The following is a 20,986-nucleotide window of genomic DNA, read 5'->3' on the forward strand; positions in this document are numbered from 1 at the left end:
TACGTGTAGGAGATTCTTGGCCAAGAGTGTGTCAAGCATTTTCTTTGTCATTTCCTCATGGTTAACTTTCTTTTCCCATACAGGTAAAAATCTGCATATATCAAACTAGATGCCAAATGAGAATGAGTTGCCCAAATTTAAAAATGTGTGTTATATTATTACTATATTAAATATAAAGGGAATTTTTTTTTTTTTTTATCTGCCAGATTATAGTTCTGGAGTAGCTGCATGCCCATCATTTCTTTCTTTCTTCCAAGGATAATGGCACACCTATAGTTTGTATGTTAATAGTGATTTTACCTTACAGAAGGAGTTTCTTTTTGATCGTGGACCCTTTTGAAAATCTGATTAAATTTTGGAATCCCCACCTCAAAAGAATACTCATGCGCGTCTACACCGAGCACGTGACATGTTGCGTACCACCTCAGGGCATTGCAGCCCCCTGATCTACAGGGTGGGTTGGGATCTGCCCATGTGAACAGCTAGCACCTTGCGCCAGTTTAGGAATTCATCCGTAGTGGTGATGCTGTGTGTGAGTTTCTCATGTTCTCTGTGTTTTGACGACACTGGAGAGCTGGTACCATGGGGAACCCAGTGTGCAGTTAACCATTTCGGTTAGTACTTGGTTCATATCGGATCACGGGTTTAGTTCAGAATCCACATATCTTTCCCCTCTCTGAATAATCTTGTACAGGTGGGAAGCACCAGTGACAGCATTAAAATGCCAGTATTATCAGGTAAGACAATAAAGTGCTATAAGAGTTCAGGGAAGGTGAAATCATTTTATTCTTGATAATGGCCTTGCTCCACTCTGTGGTAGTAGCCGCAGTTTAACTTGCCCACTGATTCAGAAGGGGTCCCAAGGATTCACTGACAGTTAGCGTGGTAGAACTATGTGTATGACAACTGCTGACTTCGGCAAGAATCACTATAAAGGCTTCTCAGGCTTTCTGAATGCTTTTTGTTTCTGTTAAGCCTAATAAACAAAAAAGACCCAATTTTAGGGTGGATGATTTTCCTTAAGTTTGCAGAGAATAAACTGTTCTCTAAGATTCAAGTGTAAAAGACATCTGAGAGCAAGGTAGACATGGGGGCAGTGCCTTATTTTCTACACAAGTAAATATCATTTACGCAATGCGTGCATTTCAGAATGGGTTTATAATAGGGACCGTAGACAGGGGAAATTTTGAGGTGTTTTGCAGTAACATAATAAGGGGCAACAGAGCTCTGCGTAGAATCTTGGCATTGAGGAATCTTCTAGTGAGGCTGGCTATTCTCCGTCTCCTTTTGAACCCTTGAGAGATGCCAACTATGGTTAGTTTCTTTTTATTTTCTAATTTTCTAAAACAATTTTCTAATTGTTTTAACTCTAAAACCTGTCTTCCACTTCTCAAATCTTTCATAAATGTCTGGGACTCAGCTTAATCACTATTCTTTAACAGCATTCCGTGACTCAGCCTTTAAAAAAATGACAAAAACATTACCACTGCATCTTCCAACTTTAATACGAAAACTCTTATGTCCCGTTCACACTCAAATTATTATAAAACATAAATAGTTCATCAAAATAATATTGCTAATTCAAGATGGGGAGACATTTGTGCGTGCATTTATTCAACAGAATTTTTCATTCACTGTGTATCAAAGTATTATTACTCTGGACCATCTGCTAGAACAGGGAAATCATTTCACTGTATAAAACTATATGTTAAATTGCCATTTTGTGTATTTTAACATGTATAGCAAAGATCTTGATGTTAGGATTTTTTCCAGGGTGTAACTGATTACCAAATTAAGTACAAACTTTACAGAATTCCCTGTTTGTAGAATAGAGGGTCATTTTATTAGTTTGCTATTTCAAAGTGCTTTATTTGAACCTAGCTAACGAGTCCAATCCAGTGTCCCACTAATCTCTTTCACCTTATTGCTTGCTATAGTCTAGCGAAAGGGGACCGTTTCCCCCAGTTTCCCCTCCAGTCTCTGATGGTGAGGTCCTTGAGGATAGAACTTGTCTCTGAATCCTCACTGGCTGCCTGCCTAACTGTGAGTCACGTGATGGTTTTAAGTAAATGAACACTGAGTGAATACATGAAGTATGCCCTGTGTATACATTTCACCTTTGTTTGCACCGTGTTTGTTAAGCCCAAATTCTACAAGTCCCCACCAAGGTCCACGACGACACTGTCCCCCAAGGACCTTCAGTGAACTTTCCAATTCTCTTTGAACTATTAATAGCACCTTGTGTAAAATTTTTGTAATACCTGTTAACCAGGTACGACATGATCACTTTACTGCAGGCCGTATCCTATTTCTTTTATAGGCTGTTGTGCCAGTTTTGACTTTGAATACTCCGCCACGAGTGTTCTTGAGCAGTCTGCCATCCGTTAACTGCGGACTGTGTTGTCTATACCTCGGGTAGTGACTGGGATCCAAATGAGATAAGGTCTGTAGAGAGCAGTTGACACTCACTGAGGAAGAACCTGGAGCCCGACACACGTGACTCAGTAAACACTCTGGTCCTTCTCCCTCTCCCCTCATCTGACTTAAGCTAAGCTCCTGAAAGGTAGGCGTTATCGTTTTCTTTTTACCTGTCAGCAGTGCCCAGCAAGGGCCTTAATCTTATCAGGTGCCCAATTGTATGTTGAGTGAATGAACAGAAATTTGGACATTCTTTGTAAGGGTAATATTTATGACATCTTTATTTAAGATTCAAAATTTGATTATTAGTGAACATTGTAAAAATTAAAATAGATAATCTTGGGTATTTATGTTACTTATTTAATTCTTGGCCATCATCCAAAGTTTACATATCAATCTCTAGGTATTTATGTGTAAAGAGTATAACATGCTATAAGTTATCTGGAAGAATTCCTCAAAATATAATTTTCAGTCTGGTCGTTGCATTTGGAATCCTCTCAGCCAACAGTATTTGAAATACATTAGGAAGACTATAAGTTACTTTCTGCAATCCAGATTTAAATTCTTTGAACTCACTTAGATTACGATTCTTTACTGAATTGCATCTTACCGTGACAGTAAAGATAATGTCTGACTGTTCCCATGTACTATTTTCACTTTAAGAAATGTTTTAAGTATATAGAGTTGGGCACACTTAGAATGCAAAGGAAGCTAAGAATAAATGCCTATTTTTTACTCAAAATTTAAAAGACATGATAGTAAATATGTGAAACTAGAGGCTCTTACATTCTGAAACTTTTAATTTTTATAACTGATAGAACTGATAGAAAGCCTCTTTATAGTTAGTTAAATGGCTAGCGAATGTTGACAAACACACGAAAGGTTAACCTTGTTCCTAGGCTTCCCTTAATCCTCTTGGCAATTTTTATGTTTTAAAAAACTAGCACAGCAAAAACAATCAGAGCAGTGCTGCCAAAGACAAGCGCTGTTGTTGTCATCGTGGTAAAGGTAAAGGCAGCGGCTTCAGTGTGCCCACCTCTTGTATGCGAATCCCCTCGGGGTTCTTGTTCTTAGCTCTTCTTTAACCGTTTCCTCACCCACACCCACTCCCAGAAAAAGACTCAGAGCAAGATGTAACCAAGTTAGAATTGGGTTGCCAGCTGTCTTGGTTCTGAGGACGTGTGTATCTGGATTTCTTTAACGTCACTCCCTGGTCCTACCGAGCATGGCCTGAGTGGCCAGTGTGTCTGTCGCGGTGCTGGATGCTGGAGAGACAGAGATGGGCATGACGGTTATTCTACGTCATGTTCCTTGGATCTCTGCCCTCTCCAGAAATGTTAATAAGTGTTCTTTGATAAAGGGTTACGTTGTTCTGTAAGTTTGGTCCTAGTGAATGCTTTATCTCCATCTCGACGGGGCCGAGAAGTCTTTTAATAAAGAAAACAGTTTAGCTTATTAAAATCAGTATTTCCCCAGCTTATTTGACCATCGGCCCCTCTTTGTGTGGCACATTAGTGTCTCGAGGGCTGTAAATGCCATGCCTGCACTGAGCCAGTCTCATACCATGGGTCCAGGGGAGCAGCGGGGAGGGGAGTGGAGACGTCTTCACGCGAGTGAGTGCATGCCGAGCCACGAGCCATGTCCCGATGATGAGAGTGTGCGGGAGGGAGGCACCCCGGGGCGCGGCAGGAGGAGCAGAATGTATGGAAGCTCCGGACGTGCTCGGGGCTGGCTGTGCTTGAGGGAACTCCAGGTAGCTCTGTATCTTAAACCAAAGTGGAGAAAGCAGCTCTCCCAGAGAACGCTTCACGGCCCTTGAAGTGTGTAAAATTTTGGCACATGTGGTTTATAAAGCGGGAAGTCAGTCATTCCTGAATTTCCAAGTTATGTGAGGTCTGGCGTGCTTTATAGTTAAAGCTAATTTTCCAGAGCAAAAAAGAATTTCAGGTTTATCAAAAACCAGCAAAAATATGGGATAAACTGTTATGGCTGAATCATCTACCATGTGCTGCTATTGATTTCTTAAGTTTATTTAATGATATTTTAAAAAAATTGAGTTATCTGAATTTAATGCAGTACATTAGGTAGGAATGATGAAGCAATTTCCCTTTTTAAAATTTTTGAATTAACTAATTTCTATTTTGGACTTAATTGTAGGAGAATCATCACACACGAAAACCGAGCAATGGGATGTGCTTCTTATATTTTTAAAATTTAAGCTCTAACGGAATTTTCCCTACTACCATTGATGCTCATGATGAAATATTGCAAGAAAATAAACACACTAAAGATGATAATTTTTTATTCAGCAGATATACCGTTTGGTATAGTTAAGAACAGTGTTCATTTTGGCTATCTCCATTATTAGATGGTTTCTATTTCTTTGTTATAAATGTTTTGTATATATATTTCTAGAATTGGAATGATTAGATGGATCAAAAGTAGGACTATGTTTAAGGGTCTTGCACAGTAATTTATAGTTCTATTGGGTGTGTATCAAAATGTTCATTTCATTAGGAATCAAGAACAGTCATTTAAAGACAAAAATAATAAACCAAACTGTGCTTACTTTCAGTAGTTTACAAATATTGACCCATATTATTTTGTTGGTGGTTTTAACAGTGAGCAATATTTCATACTTTTTAATAGGTTGTATAACATGTAAGAATGTTCTTCTGATCTAAAGCTCCTTTTTGTTTTTGAGGTATCCATCACGAATTGAAAAGATTGACTATGAGGAGGGCAAAATGTTGGTCCACTTTGAGCGCTGGAGCCATCGTTACGATGAGTGGATTTACTGGGATAGCAACAGACTGCGACCTCTCGAGAGGCCTGCGCTGCGAAAGGAGGGCCTGAAAGACGAGGATGACTTCTTTGTGAGTAGCGCTTTCATCTGCTCCATGTGCAGTGCTGTATTCTAAAGGGGATTCTGTTAAATTTCACAGAAGCTTTTTTGTATTACGGAAATGCTTATTTGTTATACATGGTATTGATCTTAAAAGTTGTTTAAAATAGGATTTTAAAGCCGGAGAAGAAGTTCTGGCTCGTTGGACAGACTGTCGCTATTACCCTGCCAAGATCGAAGCAATTAACAAAGAAGGTATGTGTCTAGAATGATCTGGGGTTGATAATAGTAAAATGTTAACACTATTTTTAATTTTAACGCCTTTTTAAAGTGTTTAAATTAGGAGAGGTAAATAGTTGGTTAAAAATTTTTTCAATGTTCAGTTCACAGGCTTGTATTATATGCTTTTTATTTCTACTTCTCTGTTTCCAGTATGTTGGCTAAGTTATTTTTGTAAACATCTCAACGAGAGTGTGAGGAAAGTTAAAGAGAGAAATTCAAATCAGTTAACTTAGAGGTGAAATACTGTCCAGTATTCTCTGAGGAAAGAGTATGGAACTTCATCAATTTGAGGATTTCCTTTATTGCATCTTTTTTCTTAATTTTTGTAGATAATTGAGAGTTAATTTTCCTAATAGCTTTTTGTGATTTCTAATACTGATACTGAGCAGAAGTTACCGAGCCGATCAGAAATGTTGACAATAACAAATCAGGTGTGTTAATGTGGCATAAGATGGGTAAATCTATTGTCCAGATTGTGATTGAAAAAAACAGAACTTATAGACTGATTAATTGGGAAAGGCATAAGAATATTTAAATTATTATTGGAAATATATTTATTTTTTAATTTCTTATTTAAAATCTCATTTAAAACAGTTGTGAAATACTTGTAAGTCTATCTTTCTAGTTAGTAATATGTTAGTTTTCTGTTACAGTTACCTCTTAAACTTGACCACTCATTTTTTTTTTTACTAAAGAAACACAATGAGTGACAGCTTCTTGGCAAGAAGGGCATTTCATCTAAGGGGACACTAACGTTAAACTGAGTATTGAAAGACAAGTTAGCTAGGTAAAGAAGGAATGAAAAGGCTTCTCTGGCAGAAGAAATAGAGTATGCAGAAGAAAAGAGGAGAGGCAGGTCATTTTCCAGGATCTGTAGTCTTCGATGTGACTGGCGTGAAGGATTCCTTTAAAGGGACTGGACTAGCAGGAGAGGTTGGTGAGGCGAGGGAAGCAAGGGGCAGCGTGCGAAGAGTCCGAAAATCTTCCCAAAGAATTTGACTTTTATTTGGAGGTGATGGGAGCCAGGTAAGGGATTAAGTGGAAGTTTTAAACTAACAAGACTTGAGAAAAAACAAGAGGTAAGAGAAGACAGAAGAGGAGGACATGTAAGAAGAGATGTACAGTAAGAATGTTGAATGTGATAAAGTAGGTCATAGTCGTCTAGCTAGAAATTATGATGTAACTTTTCGCAAGCCTTATTCCGATTTGTTGTTTTTGTGAAACGAAATAACAAATAAGGCTATGATTTTATTTACACCAGTCACCTTATGGAAGAGTTGAGGGCCATCTCAGTCTCGAAGGTCACTTCTTTTCTAATGTGCAGTTGGGCTTCCAGAGAGCTGTGCTATGGAGCTTGGATTGCACGTCTTACACATATGGGCTCCCCAAGGGTCAAGTCCAGAGCCTAGCACAGAGTAGGCAGCCAGTAACAAGTTGTAGATGGGAAGGAAAAAATAAAGAATCAGTTCTGTTGGATAATGGGATTCACCCCAAATAACACTAAACCAAAAAAAAATTAAGCAGTGCTAACCTAATTAAGAGCAGTTTCTGTAAAGTGTGGTAAGCTTTGGGACCTTGCCTCTATGCTTAAAGCTCCTTGGGAGTATGCACACACAAGTGCATGCATACACACACTTAGAACACACTCAGAAACAAAACCACCCTCATTCGTTATCCCATTTGTCTGCAGGTGCGTAATAAAGAAAATTAAACTATGTTAGTGAAAGAGTGATGATAGTGATTGCAATCTCTACCATTTTAGGAGGAGTTTAAGTGAGCACTTAGTGAAATATTGACAGATATGATTTGTTTTTTGAAAATCTCCACTAGAGGTATTTATTTTTGTGATTTCTGTATGTCCCATGTGATGGATAAATCTGCCCCCTCCAAAAAAACCAAAAAGTTTAAAAAAGGCAAAGGGAGACAGACCCTAGAGAGGGATTGACTTGAAAGTCTATCTTTCAAGTTAGACTACAAAAGTTAAACAGAACTAACAAATGTGAACTTTTAGGTATTCGTAATATGTCTTAGAGAAGAGGCAAATCTGTAGAATGCAGTGGTCAGAGCTGATCCTTGAAGAGTGGGTTGGAGTTAGGAGAGGTGGGCGGCCGCACAACAGAGGAGACAGTGAGTAATGGCCGGTAGGGACGACCGCACCGTGGGTGTGGCAAGGAGCCTGCAGGCTCTTTCGGGATGCCATGTGGAAGAAGGAAGAGGACAGCTGCAGGAGTCATGGTAGGGTAAGGTGGACGAACGGTTTGCCATGCTCAGAATTTTCCCAGTGTCTTTATATCCTTGCTCTTCAATGGATCAGTTTTTTTCATAAGTTGAGTTTAAATCTTTGTATCCGTGCTATAGTGTATTATGCTAATTATCAGAAGATATGAAATTCACATTATAAAAACATCTTTGAACATATGTGGCATTGGCCTTGGTGCCAGCTTCAAAGCCAGTGATACCAACGATCACATTTATCATTTATGCTCATTTCGTAAAGGTCAGGTATCTGTTTACTAACAGTGGTACTCTGCCCTCATTTGTACAGGAAATGATAGGCAAACACTGGAATTTCCATAAGTATGAAATCTACATAATTTATGTTTCCTAGTAGAACTGACTTTTACTGCCTTGCAAACATGGAGTGTATTGCAAACAATCTCAAGTCTCAGGTGCAGGATGAGTTGGTGGCAAAGGCGTGGGAAGCAGAGGTGTAGTTGTGGCCGTGCTGCTGCCGAGCTGACTGCCATCGGGTGGAGCGTTGAGCTTCCCCGACCTCCGTGGTCTAATCTGCACAGGAAGACTTTCATCTAGAAGATCTAGAAAGTGTTTTCTAGCTTAAAAGCCCATAAATCTATCATTCTTATTTGCCAGGTTATTAATATTTCCTAAGGAATAATTCTTTTCTGAGAAAATGATTTTTTTTCTATTTTAGATCTCTCTCTGTTATTTGTAAAGAAACTTTGAAAGAGAGCAAATGATAATTTTTATAGAAGTATTATACATGTTTGTAAATAATGGTTTTATTTCAGCCAGGTATATTATACCTGACATGTTATTTAAATATATATTTAAATTGTCAAAAATGAAATTTAAAATCCTTCAGTAAAAATCAGAATGACATGCAACTTACTTATCATGATTTAATTTGGGTGTTTTTAAAGGGAAATCAGAGTCGTTTTCAGACAGAAAGAGAAAATAAACTTAATAAACTTGATGGAGTCCTGAGAAGGGGTGTGTGTTTGCAGTTATTGCGGTCATGGACATTTATTTCTATCGGGGCATTAGGTGTTAGATTTCAAGTGTTGCTGTAAGATCGAATTATATTTTCTAATGATTCTGACTTGCTCCGATTTCAGGAACATTCACAGTTCAGTTTTATGATGGAGTAATTCGTTGTTTAAAAAGAATGCACATTAAAGCCATGCCCGAGGATGCTAAGGGGCAGGTAAGATTGCTCAGCGTTCTAGCTACCCAAAGGGTGTCTTCTTGAATGGTGACCGATCAAAATAAATGTACATCTCTTTAAAGCGAACTAATTGTAGGGTTATGTGCTGATAGCCCCAAATAGCAGCAAGAAAAAGCAGCTTAGAATGTAAAGTAAATTATACACTTGATTTTTGCTCCTTTGGTTTTAGACCTGCTAAAGTTATAGGTCACTAGTTTCTGTTCCAGGTGAAATCCCAGCATCCACTAAGCTGGTGTTGTCCTATCGACCCAGCTGGATCGTGTAACCAGTCTATGGGAAGTGAGGTAAGTGCCTTTTTTTAATTCTGTTTGTTTTTCCTGGGATACAGTATCATTTAGAAAGTTAATTTTTAATATAAAATTTTATATTGAGTTTCTTATCTTCTCCTTTCCTTCTATAAATCATAGTCATTAATCTTCTTTTAAAAGGCGCTTACCTGACACTCTGTAGGCTGTTCCCGGTAGGGCTCTCTGAGTCATGAGATATGAGCAGTGTATTACATGGTTTGTCACTGCTCAAAGCAAGAATGAACGGTAAGCACATGAAGGAGAATCTGAGAAGGAGTTAAAACCGTGATTCCTTGAGTTGACTATGTTTCCCGAAATACTGGAAAGAAAAGGTGCCAGTAGAAATTTAAAATATTTTCTTTTATGTTCTGCTGTTATTTGGGATTTTCAGCACCTGGACCTACAATTAATTTTAAGCAATTGAAAATATAAAAATGTCTCTATGGAAATATGCTACATATTTGTTCCATGCCATGCAGTCAAAAATGTCATCCTGAAATGTGTTCGAATCACCTGATCAGCTTCAGTCCAGGGTAGACGTTTAGTGACCTAGAAATGTTGGCCACCGCATTAGAAAAATGATTCCTGCTGTATTCTGCGAATAGTGTTTTAAAACACCTGGTTTTCAGATTCGTTTTGAAATGATCAGCTAGCAGAGTTTGTTTTCCCCACAACTAACATGTAAGTGCAGTTTAAAGTGGCAATGCTTTCGATCAGTGAAGTGCTCTGTCTTCCTACTCGTGAGTATAAATAAGTGTCCTTGGAAGCATTCAGCGGTGTGATTTCTTTGTTACTGCGTAGAAAGATTGAGTAAAACATCGTGAACTTAGATTAATATATACTCATTTAATTAAAATTCTCTCCTTTTTTTTTTGCTTTAAAACTATTATTTTGCTATTCTGGTTATTCAAATGTTCACGAGTTGGCCCTATCCTTGAAACTTTGTTTTTTTCCAAAGTGAGACATTGAGACATTGAGCCAGTTTGTTTTATGGTAAAATTATAAGTTGTGAAAATTAATTTCTCAGATTTATTGGATATTTAATTTTAATAAGTATTTTAGTCACACCATGATGTAAGCTAATATTAAAATCAGTGCCAAAATACTACTGAAAGAAAATCTGAGTAGTATATTTTCTTTCATTTTAAATTATAAACATATTAAAATGCTCGTAGAAATTTTATTTTTATAAATTACTTTCATTTTTAAAAAGTGCCTTTTTCCTCAAAAAATTTTTGACTCGTTTTTATCTAGGGAATATTCTAAGTCAGGTGAAGAGAATTCACCTTTGCTTATCTTCTAGATTTTGGGTGCTTTGAGAATTCTTTTATAAGATGCATAGTAGAATTTCTTTTACGGTAAAACTAGCAAAAGATAAGGCATCAAATAAATACCCTTAGAAATGCCCTTCTCTAAGCTTTCTATTGCTTTTTTCCCCCCGTTCTTTTCCTTAGTGCTCTGATAGAAACTTTGCATTTTAACTCACTAGTGTTACAGGTTGGCTCCTAAGATCCTTTACTATCTATTAAACATTTTGTTTTATTGGATTCTCATAGCAAATCCTGTGAAATGAGTATGGCCGACGTGTCTGTTTCACGGCTGAGGAATTCAGAACTTAGAGAATTGAGTTGCTTGCTTAAAATTGCACTCAGCCGTAAGATCCAGAGCCACTCCTCGCTCACGCCCGGTTTCACTGTTCGTGCTAGTGCACTGCTCTGATGTTGCCTGCAGGCGACTGTGAAATAGATTATTGGTTGTGATTCATTTGATTGTACCAGTTATTTTTGATAGTGAATTTTTCCTATTTAAAAATAGAAGAGCGAAATAATGAGAGAATTCTTTAATCACACAACCGTAATCATACCATGACTAACAAGTCATGTGATCCAGAACTATTTTTTATATCTAATTTACTTTATATCTAAGTAGGACGAGTTGGCCAGTACTGGTGCATTTTGTTTGTTTGTTTGTTTACAACTTCACTTTCTAAAAAGGCACGTACTGGGGACATAGTTTAAAATGCTGGGAAAGCTAGATGCTGGGCGTTTTCCAGGCGGGAGCAATAATATGGTCACTCAGCACCGATGAGTTCCTGGGGCTTCCAGGCAGCTTCTCTTATCAGTTGTGGTCTCGTGAACACTTAGCATGCTTCCAGGCAGTGTAGTGCGATACTTAATAGGAAATTGGTGACCGGATGTGTTAGGTGCAGTCACGTGACATTTTCAGTTCAGTCCAGTCATAGGGGAGAGGGAGAGACATAGATTTTGTTTGTTTGTTTGTTTTTAATGGCTTATTGTCTTCACCATGCATTTTCAAGACCGAGCAGCCATCATCCTGTACCGTTTAATGACCTCTGTTTGTTAATAGAACCCATGAAGTAAACGCATTTGATATTGTGAAATGGTTTTTAGTTGCTTGGTTAAGAATTTAATGGATTACCCATTTTGGCTGAATCTGAATTGGTGGTCTATTTGACAGCTTAGTGGCTTCAGTGGAAGATTAATTCTGTAGAGCTATTACAATATTTGTTTTAAAAGATCTTTGCTTGTGAAAATTTAAATGTTAGTATCACTCCTTTACATCTTTCCATATTTTTTACAATAAGCGGTTTTAGTTAAAAATAAAACTGAAAATTAGAAACAAAGTAAAAAAATTAATACAGGAAAAATAAATATTTGCATCTCAGCAGAATGGTGGCTAACGTGGGCCCAGGAAGTTGAACCCCAGGAAGTTAGAGTGGGAGGGAAATTAACCTGGAGCCTGACAGTTTGTACTTTACCTTGGCCAAGCCAAGTAGCACTTTTATATTTTTTTTCACTAGTACTATTAAATTGTTGTAATAAATTGGTATCTGAACTTTAAAAGCTCTAAAGATTAAAAAATCACACCTTGATTTTTTATGAAATTGACCATACTTTGACCATTCTTCCTAATAAGGAATAGTAATTTACTCAGTGGAATACATTTCTTTTAATCTTTGCAGAAATGCAACATAAGTATTTCTCTCTTATTTCTTTTATGGTCTATTGTATTACAGAAAAGAAATGCAATTTGGCTTTTAAACCATAAAGTACTAAGGCAAAATGTCATGTCATAAGTTTCCTTAGTTGTTTTAGATTTTATTCCTGAAAAAATATATCAAAGGAATATTTATTGAATATTTTTCTATTTTATAAAAGGTTATAAATGCAGCTAACCCATTAGATGATTAAATTTAGTAATCTACCATGTTGATGATATACCTTGTAAATATAGTTAATTCAGTTTTTATATTTGTGTGAGTGTGAAAGTAGCTTTGAAAATGTGATGCGATACATGCTTTTACTCATTAGTGTCATTGAATTTTGATTAATTTTTAATGCTTCACATGTTTTGTGTTTTTCCTTTGGAGGACTGGATAGCTTTAGTGAAAGCAGCTGCTGCAGCTGCAGCCAAGAATAAAACAGGGAACAAACCTCGAACCAGCGCTAATAGCAATAAAGATAAAGAGAAAGATGAGAGGAAATGGTTTAAAGTACCTTCAAAGAAGGAAGAAACTTCCACTTCTGTAGCCATACCAGAGGTTGAGAAGAAGGAAGATGCGCCCACGTCTAGTGATACTTTTGGTACAAAATATGTTCTTACGTTCACTCCTTACAGCAGTGGTAGAACTCACCTCGCGTATGACGAGTAGTCAGACCCCTTGGCTGCCTGTGATTTGAACATTTAATTAAATTATTAGGATTTTTCACTAGCATAATAAGATGGTTAACTTTTTTTTTTTAAGCATTTTATGTATCTGAAGATTATTGGTCAAATATGGATACTTGATAATGCATGCCCTCAATATTTTTGAATGTAAAATGGGTTGAGATTTTGATGTGCAACTTTTTGGTAGTAGGTTTTTGGGGGTTTTGTTTATTTATGTTTTTTTAACCTCCTAAATGCTTCTGCATGTATTTCAGTATATAACATGGAAAAAACAGGAAGTCATTCTCTTCTTGCTTTTTTTCCCCCCAAAGAATAACTGTATAGTAGTTATTTCTTTCTGATGTGTCAGTTTGGAGAGATTTGTGTTTTGAAAGTTCTATGTCAAGCACCATATTAAAAAAAAATTAAGTGTAAAGCATTTTTACTGTTTTGCTATTTTTTAAAAAATCATGTGTTTTAACTGTGGATTCTATATAAACTCTCACATATGTTTTTTATTAAAAGTAGGACTTCATGTAGAGAACGTTCCAAAGATGGTCTTTCCACAGCCTGAGAGCACGTTGTCAAACAAGAGGAAAAGTAGTCAAGGCAACTCATTTCAGGCAAAGAGAGCGCGGCTTAACAAGATTACTGGTAAACCACAATGATTCTTTTGCCGGGGAATGGAGGGTTTGATTTTAGCTCATTTTTAATAAAGCAAAATGTATCTGTTGGTTTAACATATAACTGGGTAATAAGACAAACAGTCTCTGTGGTTCTTCCAGGTCAACATCCTTCAGCACTGTCGGCTTCTTGTGTTGTAAAATGTGAAAAATATCGCACATCTACCTACCTCACAGGGATGTTGTGAGGACTGATAGGCTCAAAAGTTGTAAAATTCCATAGTTTTCAAATCACATTGGTAGTAAGAGTAGTTTCTGTAAGAATTGAATTGCCTGCTTTTGTCAGCTTGTGGCGATGCAATGTCTAAGGTGCTGTAAGTTTTTAAAATTTCTGTCCTTGTCTTCAGGTTGGTCTCTAGAACTGGTTTTATTTCTCTGTGCTTTGTTCTAATTCAGGAGGTAGAGTGCTAGGACGACGAAAAACACCGAAAGCCCTAGCCTGGTTAGTGTTCCTAGAAGAAGTATTTCAGTATTAGAATTGAGGCCAGTCATACTAGGCCCCATTACTTCCTGGGCCTATTCAGCCTGGTGATTAACTGTGAACATATATAATTTCTCTGAGTATATGTTAAAATACTTTAACTATTCAAGTCACATGTTCTTATTTTAAGGACAGAATGCTTTTTAGTGCCTTTGGCCTGATAAAGCTGTATCAGCCCTTGTTGGCATCTTTGAAGTAGTTCGAAGAATCTTGGTTTCACTGTGAGATTTAAGAATAAACTTAAATTAAACATTGTGTCTATTTTCTGAAGAGTGGAAGCCCACTGAAAGATGATTCTATAGCTTAGAGTTCTTTAGAACCACTGTTTTATTATAATATTCACCTGAATGATCATAATTGGCTTCAACAGGTGTTAATATTATTTTTGTGCTTTTCTCTGATAAAGGATATATTTGGTCACAGGACAGGAAATGTTTCAGATCAACTCACCCATTCCACCTTTTCCTTAGAAACATTAGTTTGGGAGAAATCCAGAGTGTTATCCGGGCAACTTGAGACTTCAGTTTTGCCCTAGAGTAATGAAACGTAGTGCTCTGTCCTGTGGCAAGTCGACTAGTACTTCTGACTCCCAAGATACCAAGATTGAAACAGCACGATTGGAGGAGCCAAGATCAAGGAAGATGGAAGTGACGCAGAAGTGATATGGCTGCCAGCTGACTAGCATCCTGTTTCCCCTGCAGTCTGGATAACCCGGTTCTAGTGTCAGTTAGTGTACTCTCACCTGTGCCTTCCTGAGAAGTTCCAGCTTGACATTTAAGCAGGCGGAAAAGAAAACAGCTCAGTCCACAGTGATGCATTATCTGCACATGGCCTTGGAAAGGCAGTAGGTGGGGAAAGAAGAACCATTTTACCATGAGCTTCAGCGAAGTTCTAATAGAGGTTGCTCAGGCATACCCCGTGCCTTCTGTGGAGGGACCTTGTCTTCACTTCCCCTTGGGAATCTCAGATGAACACATGATAGTTTGGCAGCAGTGGAAAAAAGCATAAGGTTTTACAAATGTGGAGTCATTATGATTTTTTCTCTTTATTTAAATTTAAATGTGCGATCTTTTTAGTAGTTCATCTCTCTGCATCCATTTATGATTTCATGTTAATTGTATCATGCAGAAAAGACAATAGATATAAAATTGTCTTCGATGGGTGAAACTCAAACTTGCCTCTATATAGTAAATTTTAATTGTAGACTATGAAAACAGTTGAGAACTAATATAAAATAGCAGTTTCGTTATGGAATTATGGTGTAGTTTAAATTTATCAAGCTCACTTATACGTGTCCTTATATCCCTTAGCTGCCAGGATGCGTAGCGCTGTGGTTGGGCAGCATCTCAGCCTGCCCAGATGTATTCCCCCAACTCGATTTATTTTTTAAATAGTTCTAGCTGGAAGTAAGTGGACCATCTCCTGGAGAAATTTAATTAATGTATTCACCCTCTTTCTTCCCCATGTGCACACCCTGCAGGGATTCTAAACCTGAGTCCTGCATGGGGAATGATATAGAATGATTTTTTTCATCAGTTGCCAACTAAGTAGAAGTTGAAATTATAGTTGCAAAGTTTATGTATGTTCTTCCAGTCTCATTTTTTTTTATTCTGTAATGTACCTTATTGATAGTTATCTACTTTATGCATATTGTTTTAAAATAGTTTTACAGAGAGACTCAGGAGTGCAAACTTTTGGCTAAAGTTGCAGGCAAACTACAAATTTGAGTAGATTTAAAAATACAAGTCATAAAGGGAATAGAAGAAGAAAGAGCAGCAGCTGGCACGTGCTCTGCTTCTAATGGTCCTCGGAGGTCTCAGGAGTCCCTCCAGTTGGGGTACGTTCGTGCGGCTGAAGGGATTTTAAAACTGGTTTTAAAAACCTGGAGATTCGACTTGGCCGGTAATGTGCTCCTGATCATAACATCGAGAGTATTTGATTCTTAACCCCAGTAAGGATGTTGTTTGGGAATCCATGAATGTTAAGTAGGCCGTGATGTAAATACTTTGTTCTCTTTCCTTCCCTTTGTTATTCCAGGGTGCTCTGGCCTCTGTTCTGTTTATTCCTGTTGGCAGTGAGAGACCAACCATATATTTTATAGTTGATGTAGGGTATTGAGAAATTGTAACTTTGTGGGCAGGACTCATGAATATTTGATATTCTACTTTAACCTGATTTTAAATAATTTTTAAAACTGCATAATGCATTTTATTAAAATAATTACTCTAAAGATACATCCTTCTGAAGGAGGACCTATTAGTAACATAGCGGTAATACATATTCGCAAGTAACTAAAATTCATTTCATTTGTGTATGTTTTCTTCCAATTCTCATTTTCCAAGGATATTGGAAACGTTAGCGGGTCAGGATGAGCGATCTGGACTGCCGCTTAAGGCAGCCGTCCTCTCCTCAAGGAGAATTTGTTTTTTATCCCCTTTTGTTTATATTCAGTAATTCTTTCTAAGATGGTATGCATATAAAATATGAAAATCTTTTTATTGGTCATAGTGGAGGCATTTGAATTCACTCGATACCAAGTATTTTCTAATCTAATTTTAAGTAGTTTGTATTAAATGTCTCATTTCCTTTTATAAGGATGTTTCAGAGCTTTATTTTTCCTTCATAAACCATTAAGTGGAAATTGCTTTTAATTAAATGAGTTTATAATATCCCAATTTAAATTCACAGAGTACGCTGCATTGTTAGTACCATGATTTTCAAACTCGTAGTACCCTATTTTTAATCTTATAAATTGTGATCTGTTCCACCTATTGACGAGATTCAAAAAAGTATTTCCACTACCTATGTGAAAGGGAACGAAATGTAAGCTATGTTGAATAGACCGAATAACAAATATTTGTCTTGTTTCATTAGCCTTTAGAAGTGGAACCTCTACTTTTTCCTGCAACAGAACTTGATACTCTGATTATTTTCCCTTTTATTTCAGCTGTAGTATTTCTCAAAAATGTTAGCCAGAGAAAAACCTAGTGAATGTGATTTTAAATGTTAAAAAAACACATCATGCTATATCTTTTTGAGTTGCCTAAAAATATGTTCAGAAGTTATATTAATAAAATTAATTGAATTTATGGTTTATACACAATTTTTGGAAAATATATGTTTTCCCCCCACCCCCGTTTATACTTGGTATCGTGTAAGACATTAAAGAAACCGTAGATTGTTATCTCAAACTGGACTAAATACCAGTTTTAATACCAACCCTTGATACATTCACATCATTTTTTTCATTCCACCTTTTGGATTTTAAATTACAATTTGAAGTGCTAGATATTCAACTTTCCAATGAAGGAAAGGGCCTTTTTGCCTAATTGAACAGTGGGCTCTAGTGTGGCTTTAAGAATACAGTTTTACAATTTGAATTCCTACTTAGATTACTTACGGTCCTTGAGATGGTTATCTGAAAAAGTCGCAGATGTCACCACATAGATAACTCGAGGTTATATGACACTTGGGGGCACGTTTTTTTCTCCTATTAAATATGCTGTAGACAGCCAGTAATATAAGCGGTATAATTGCTGTAGTAAGCATACTGTTATGTGGTCGACTGTTAAACACACTTCCTTTGACTCCATGGTTTTGTGTGGCCAGCTTTGAAATGACACAAAAATGATTTTTGGTGATCCTCTGTGTACCCAGCGGCCATAAGCAAAAACAAACACTTCTCGTTAGACAAGGGTTATAAACGTCTTTGTTGAAGGTATTTGTCAGGTGCTTGGCAAAGAATCTTAACTAAGTAAATGCATTTAATTTATAATTAAAGCAGTGTCTTAATGTCTTGTAAAGTTAATTGTATTTACTCCCGATAAAATATCCTGTCTTCTAAAACCGAGAATCAGTTGTATGCATTGGAGAAAACTGGAACTCCCAGATGATTCTGTCATTTATGGGCGTTGGAGGGAGGACCCACACTTTTCCACATTAATGAGAAGTGGCTCCCTCAGTGCCGGCAGCACGTTTGTAAGCAGATAAGCTATAGCTGGATGTGGAGAGAAACCCGTAAAGCTTAGGGGAAAGGATCCAAGAGAAATTAAAAATGGGCAGTACTTTTACTAGCTAATATAGCAACAACAGACGTCTCCTTTTATATTCCAGATGTTTGGAAGGATTTCTCCTGTCTTAACATTTCATATGTTATTTCAGTTGTATGGACAAAGCCCATATTAAGAGTACTAACAATCTAAGTAATATTAGGTTTCTGGACATTAAGCCATAGAATTTAAAATTTGTATAGAGTAAATACGTGTGTGTGTGGTGTTAAGGATGTTTTTAGGAGTCTTTAAAAAATGAATTGTGTAAGCAACTTTCCAATTCCGATTCAGTCCCTGGAGTCATTATTATGGATGTTTGTATTTTCGACAAACTTTTGAGAATATTTACTTCCTATATATTAAAAAGTATGGGGGATTTCAGCTGTTAATATTTTTGTGAAGTTAATTAGGGTGAAAGTCAATGTTTTTTCTAATAAGAAATTTCTGTGCGATTTTTCTCAAGGTTTGTTGGCATCCAAAGCTGTTGGGGTGGATGGTGCTGAAAAAAAGGAAGACTACAGTGAAACGGCTCCAATGCTGGAGCAGGTATGAAACGGTAGCGTTTGATTTTTTTCAAGGTTCCCAACTGGAATGATCGCGGAGCTATAATGCCACGTAATTGAAATTGCCCTTTTGATCAAATACGGGGATAGGAAGCTAATTAATTGATGGTATGTTTTTAACTCTGCCTTCTCCAAGGTATACAAACTCCAGACTTCATTAGTGTTTATTTTCAATAGACTGGCATTTAAGCCTTTGTCTCCAGCATTCGAAGGCCTGGAGGCAGGCATCCCAGGGTATAAGCTTCCAGCTGGATCACCTTTAACTAGCTTAGAAAAAGACCCTTCCACAAATACTTTTCATTTGTGAGTTAAAACAGGGTTTTTGACATCTAATAAAGCTTCTTTTGTAAGAAGTTTCTTTTATATTGTAATAATTGGTGTTAGACTGACTGTGTTTTCTGAATTGATCAATGAGCCATACATTTTTGCTAGGATGTATATTTTAATAACTACAAAAAAAAAAAAAGAATTTTAAAAACCTCTTAAGGGTCTGTCTTTAAACCACCTAATGGAGGAATTTAAAAGTGAAGGTCGCAGTTGCTAGATTTGCCGTGGCTGCCTTCAGATTCCCACAGTACCTGTACATAATGCGCTCCGCATGCTTTCACATTCCCTAAGGGCTGCACTTCTGGGGCACTGTCAGGCCGGAAGAACACAGTAATAGCCATAACTGGATTTCCTCGGTTCTCCTGTTTTAAAATCCGAGCCTTAATGTAGTTTTAATATACCTTTTTTGTATTATTTTAATTTTCTTTATTAGTAGCCTAATAAAGAAGACTTTAATATGAGTCTCTTTTTGCTCTTATCTATATGCGTTTCAAAAAATAGTCCAAATTTTATTGATATTGTATTGAGTTTTTCAGGGTTATTTTAGGCCTGATTTGATAGCGATGCATTGTTTTGGTGCCTCCATTAATGTATGAAATCAACGGTCTTTAAATTGATTCATATGTCAGCAAATCATACCTTCTGATTTTCTGTGATCATCAAACGGTTAAGTCTGCCGTTATTGTCAGTTTATCAACCAAATTTTAAGTGACTTTTTACTGTGTATTACTATATTCAACGTCCCAGATATAACAATATTTTGTATTTTCACCACTGTTTATGGTATTCTTAGACTGCAATAAATCAGGGACTTGGGTAATAAAATGTTTCTGGAAAATTCATTACAATGTCAATCTTTCATTATGCACAATCCTGCTGAGGTGAATGTGATTGTGAAAATTAATTATTTTATGTGGAGGTTAGTATAGAGAGAAGTATAGAAAACAGCATTATGAAATTGAGTTAAGAAAAGAATAATTGAGTAACTCGGCTGTTTCTGTTTGCATAATTGAAAACATTTTGAGAGTTCTTGCCAGTTTTGTAACAAAGAGACCAGTAATCATTAATGAAAACTTTGTAAATTATTTTATATTTTAAGAAATGTAAATGCGGTTCCCTCATTTTTTGTCATTCAGGTCGATTTCAGTGTGAAAATGTTTTGCAACCAAATTTTTAATTTTTATGCTGTTTGCCTTGCTTCTAAGTTAAAAAGCCGAGTTATAAAACTCTTAATGACATCTCGATTGGTATCAACATTAGACTGAAATGAGAAGTATTGATCGTCACTAACCTTGTTCTGAGTAAAATAATGTCATTCATGACATAGATTTATAACAGGCCTATAGCCAAATTTACTGTGCTAATGATTTATTTTATTTACCTTAAAAAAAATTCAAACTCTGGTCTTGAACCCCAATTCTCAGATTATTAATTATAGATTACTTAATTGTATTAGGGAATCGTCATGTTACATTTACTTTGGATAAAACCTGCATTAGATGCATAATTCATTAAGTTTTTTAAAATGTTAACTTGTCCTTGTTTAGAAGTTAAGCACCTTATCAAGATATTAATTTAAGTTTTAAAATCTTGTTTTATAACTTTGTAACTCGAGATTAATGGATGCTGTAGTGATGTCTCTCACGTATGTGAAGATGAACAATAAAATTGTTTATTTACAAGTAATGGCTCTAATTACTTTTCTGGCAACACCTTTTATGATAAGCTTAGGAATTCTTTCCATTTACTGAGTGCTTTTTCAAATGATTATTCTGCACTAGAACACATGTGTAATTCAAAAATAGGAACGATGACAAATAAATGGGACACTTGACATCAGCCCTTTTATGCGGTATGTCCAGCATGCCATCTAGAGAGCATTCAGAGGTGGCCTACTTAATACCAGATGCACACTT

General features: G+C 36.6%; 1 protein-coding gene across 7 annotated transcripts in view; it reads left to right on the plus strand.

Annotated features, from left to right (window-relative positions):
* PHF20L1 (PHD finger protein 20 like 1) overlaps positions 1 to 20,986 on the plus strand; it is a 63,332-nt gene that overhangs the window by 12,148 nt on the left and 30,198 nt on the right. For 3 of the 7 annotated variants that reach the window (XM_036233046.1, XM_036233048.1, XM_036233047.1), the window contains 7 exons: positions 5,123 to 5,294; positions 5,434 to 5,518; positions 8,902 to 8,990; positions 9,206 to 9,295; positions 12,690 to 12,903; positions 13,493 to 13,621; positions 18,644 to 18,726. In XM_036233046.1, coding sequence (XP_036088939.1) covers positions 5,123 to 5,294; positions 5,434 to 5,518; positions 8,902 to 8,990; positions 9,206 to 9,295; positions 12,690 to 12,903; positions 13,493 to 13,621; positions 18,644 to 18,726 — 862 coding nt within the window. Of the gene's footprint in view, positions 1 to 5,122; positions 5,295 to 5,433; positions 5,519 to 8,901; positions 8,991 to 9,205; positions 9,296 to 12,689; positions 12,904 to 13,492; positions 13,622 to 18,643; positions 20,757 to 20,986 lie in introns of those variants that run through there. The other 4 variants (XM_016145647.2, XM_016145648.2, XM_016145641.2 and 1 more) reach the window with 3 other exon arrangements.

This window comes from Rousettus aegyptiacus, unplaced genomic scaffold (assembly GCF_014176215.1).
Source record: "Rousettus aegyptiacus isolate mRouAeg1 unplaced genomic scaffold, mRouAeg1.p scaffold_m13_p_15, whole genome shotgun sequence".
Classification (NCBI taxonomy): domain Eukaryota; kingdom Metazoa; phylum Chordata; class Mammalia; order Chiroptera; family Pteropodidae; genus Rousettus; species Rousettus aegyptiacus.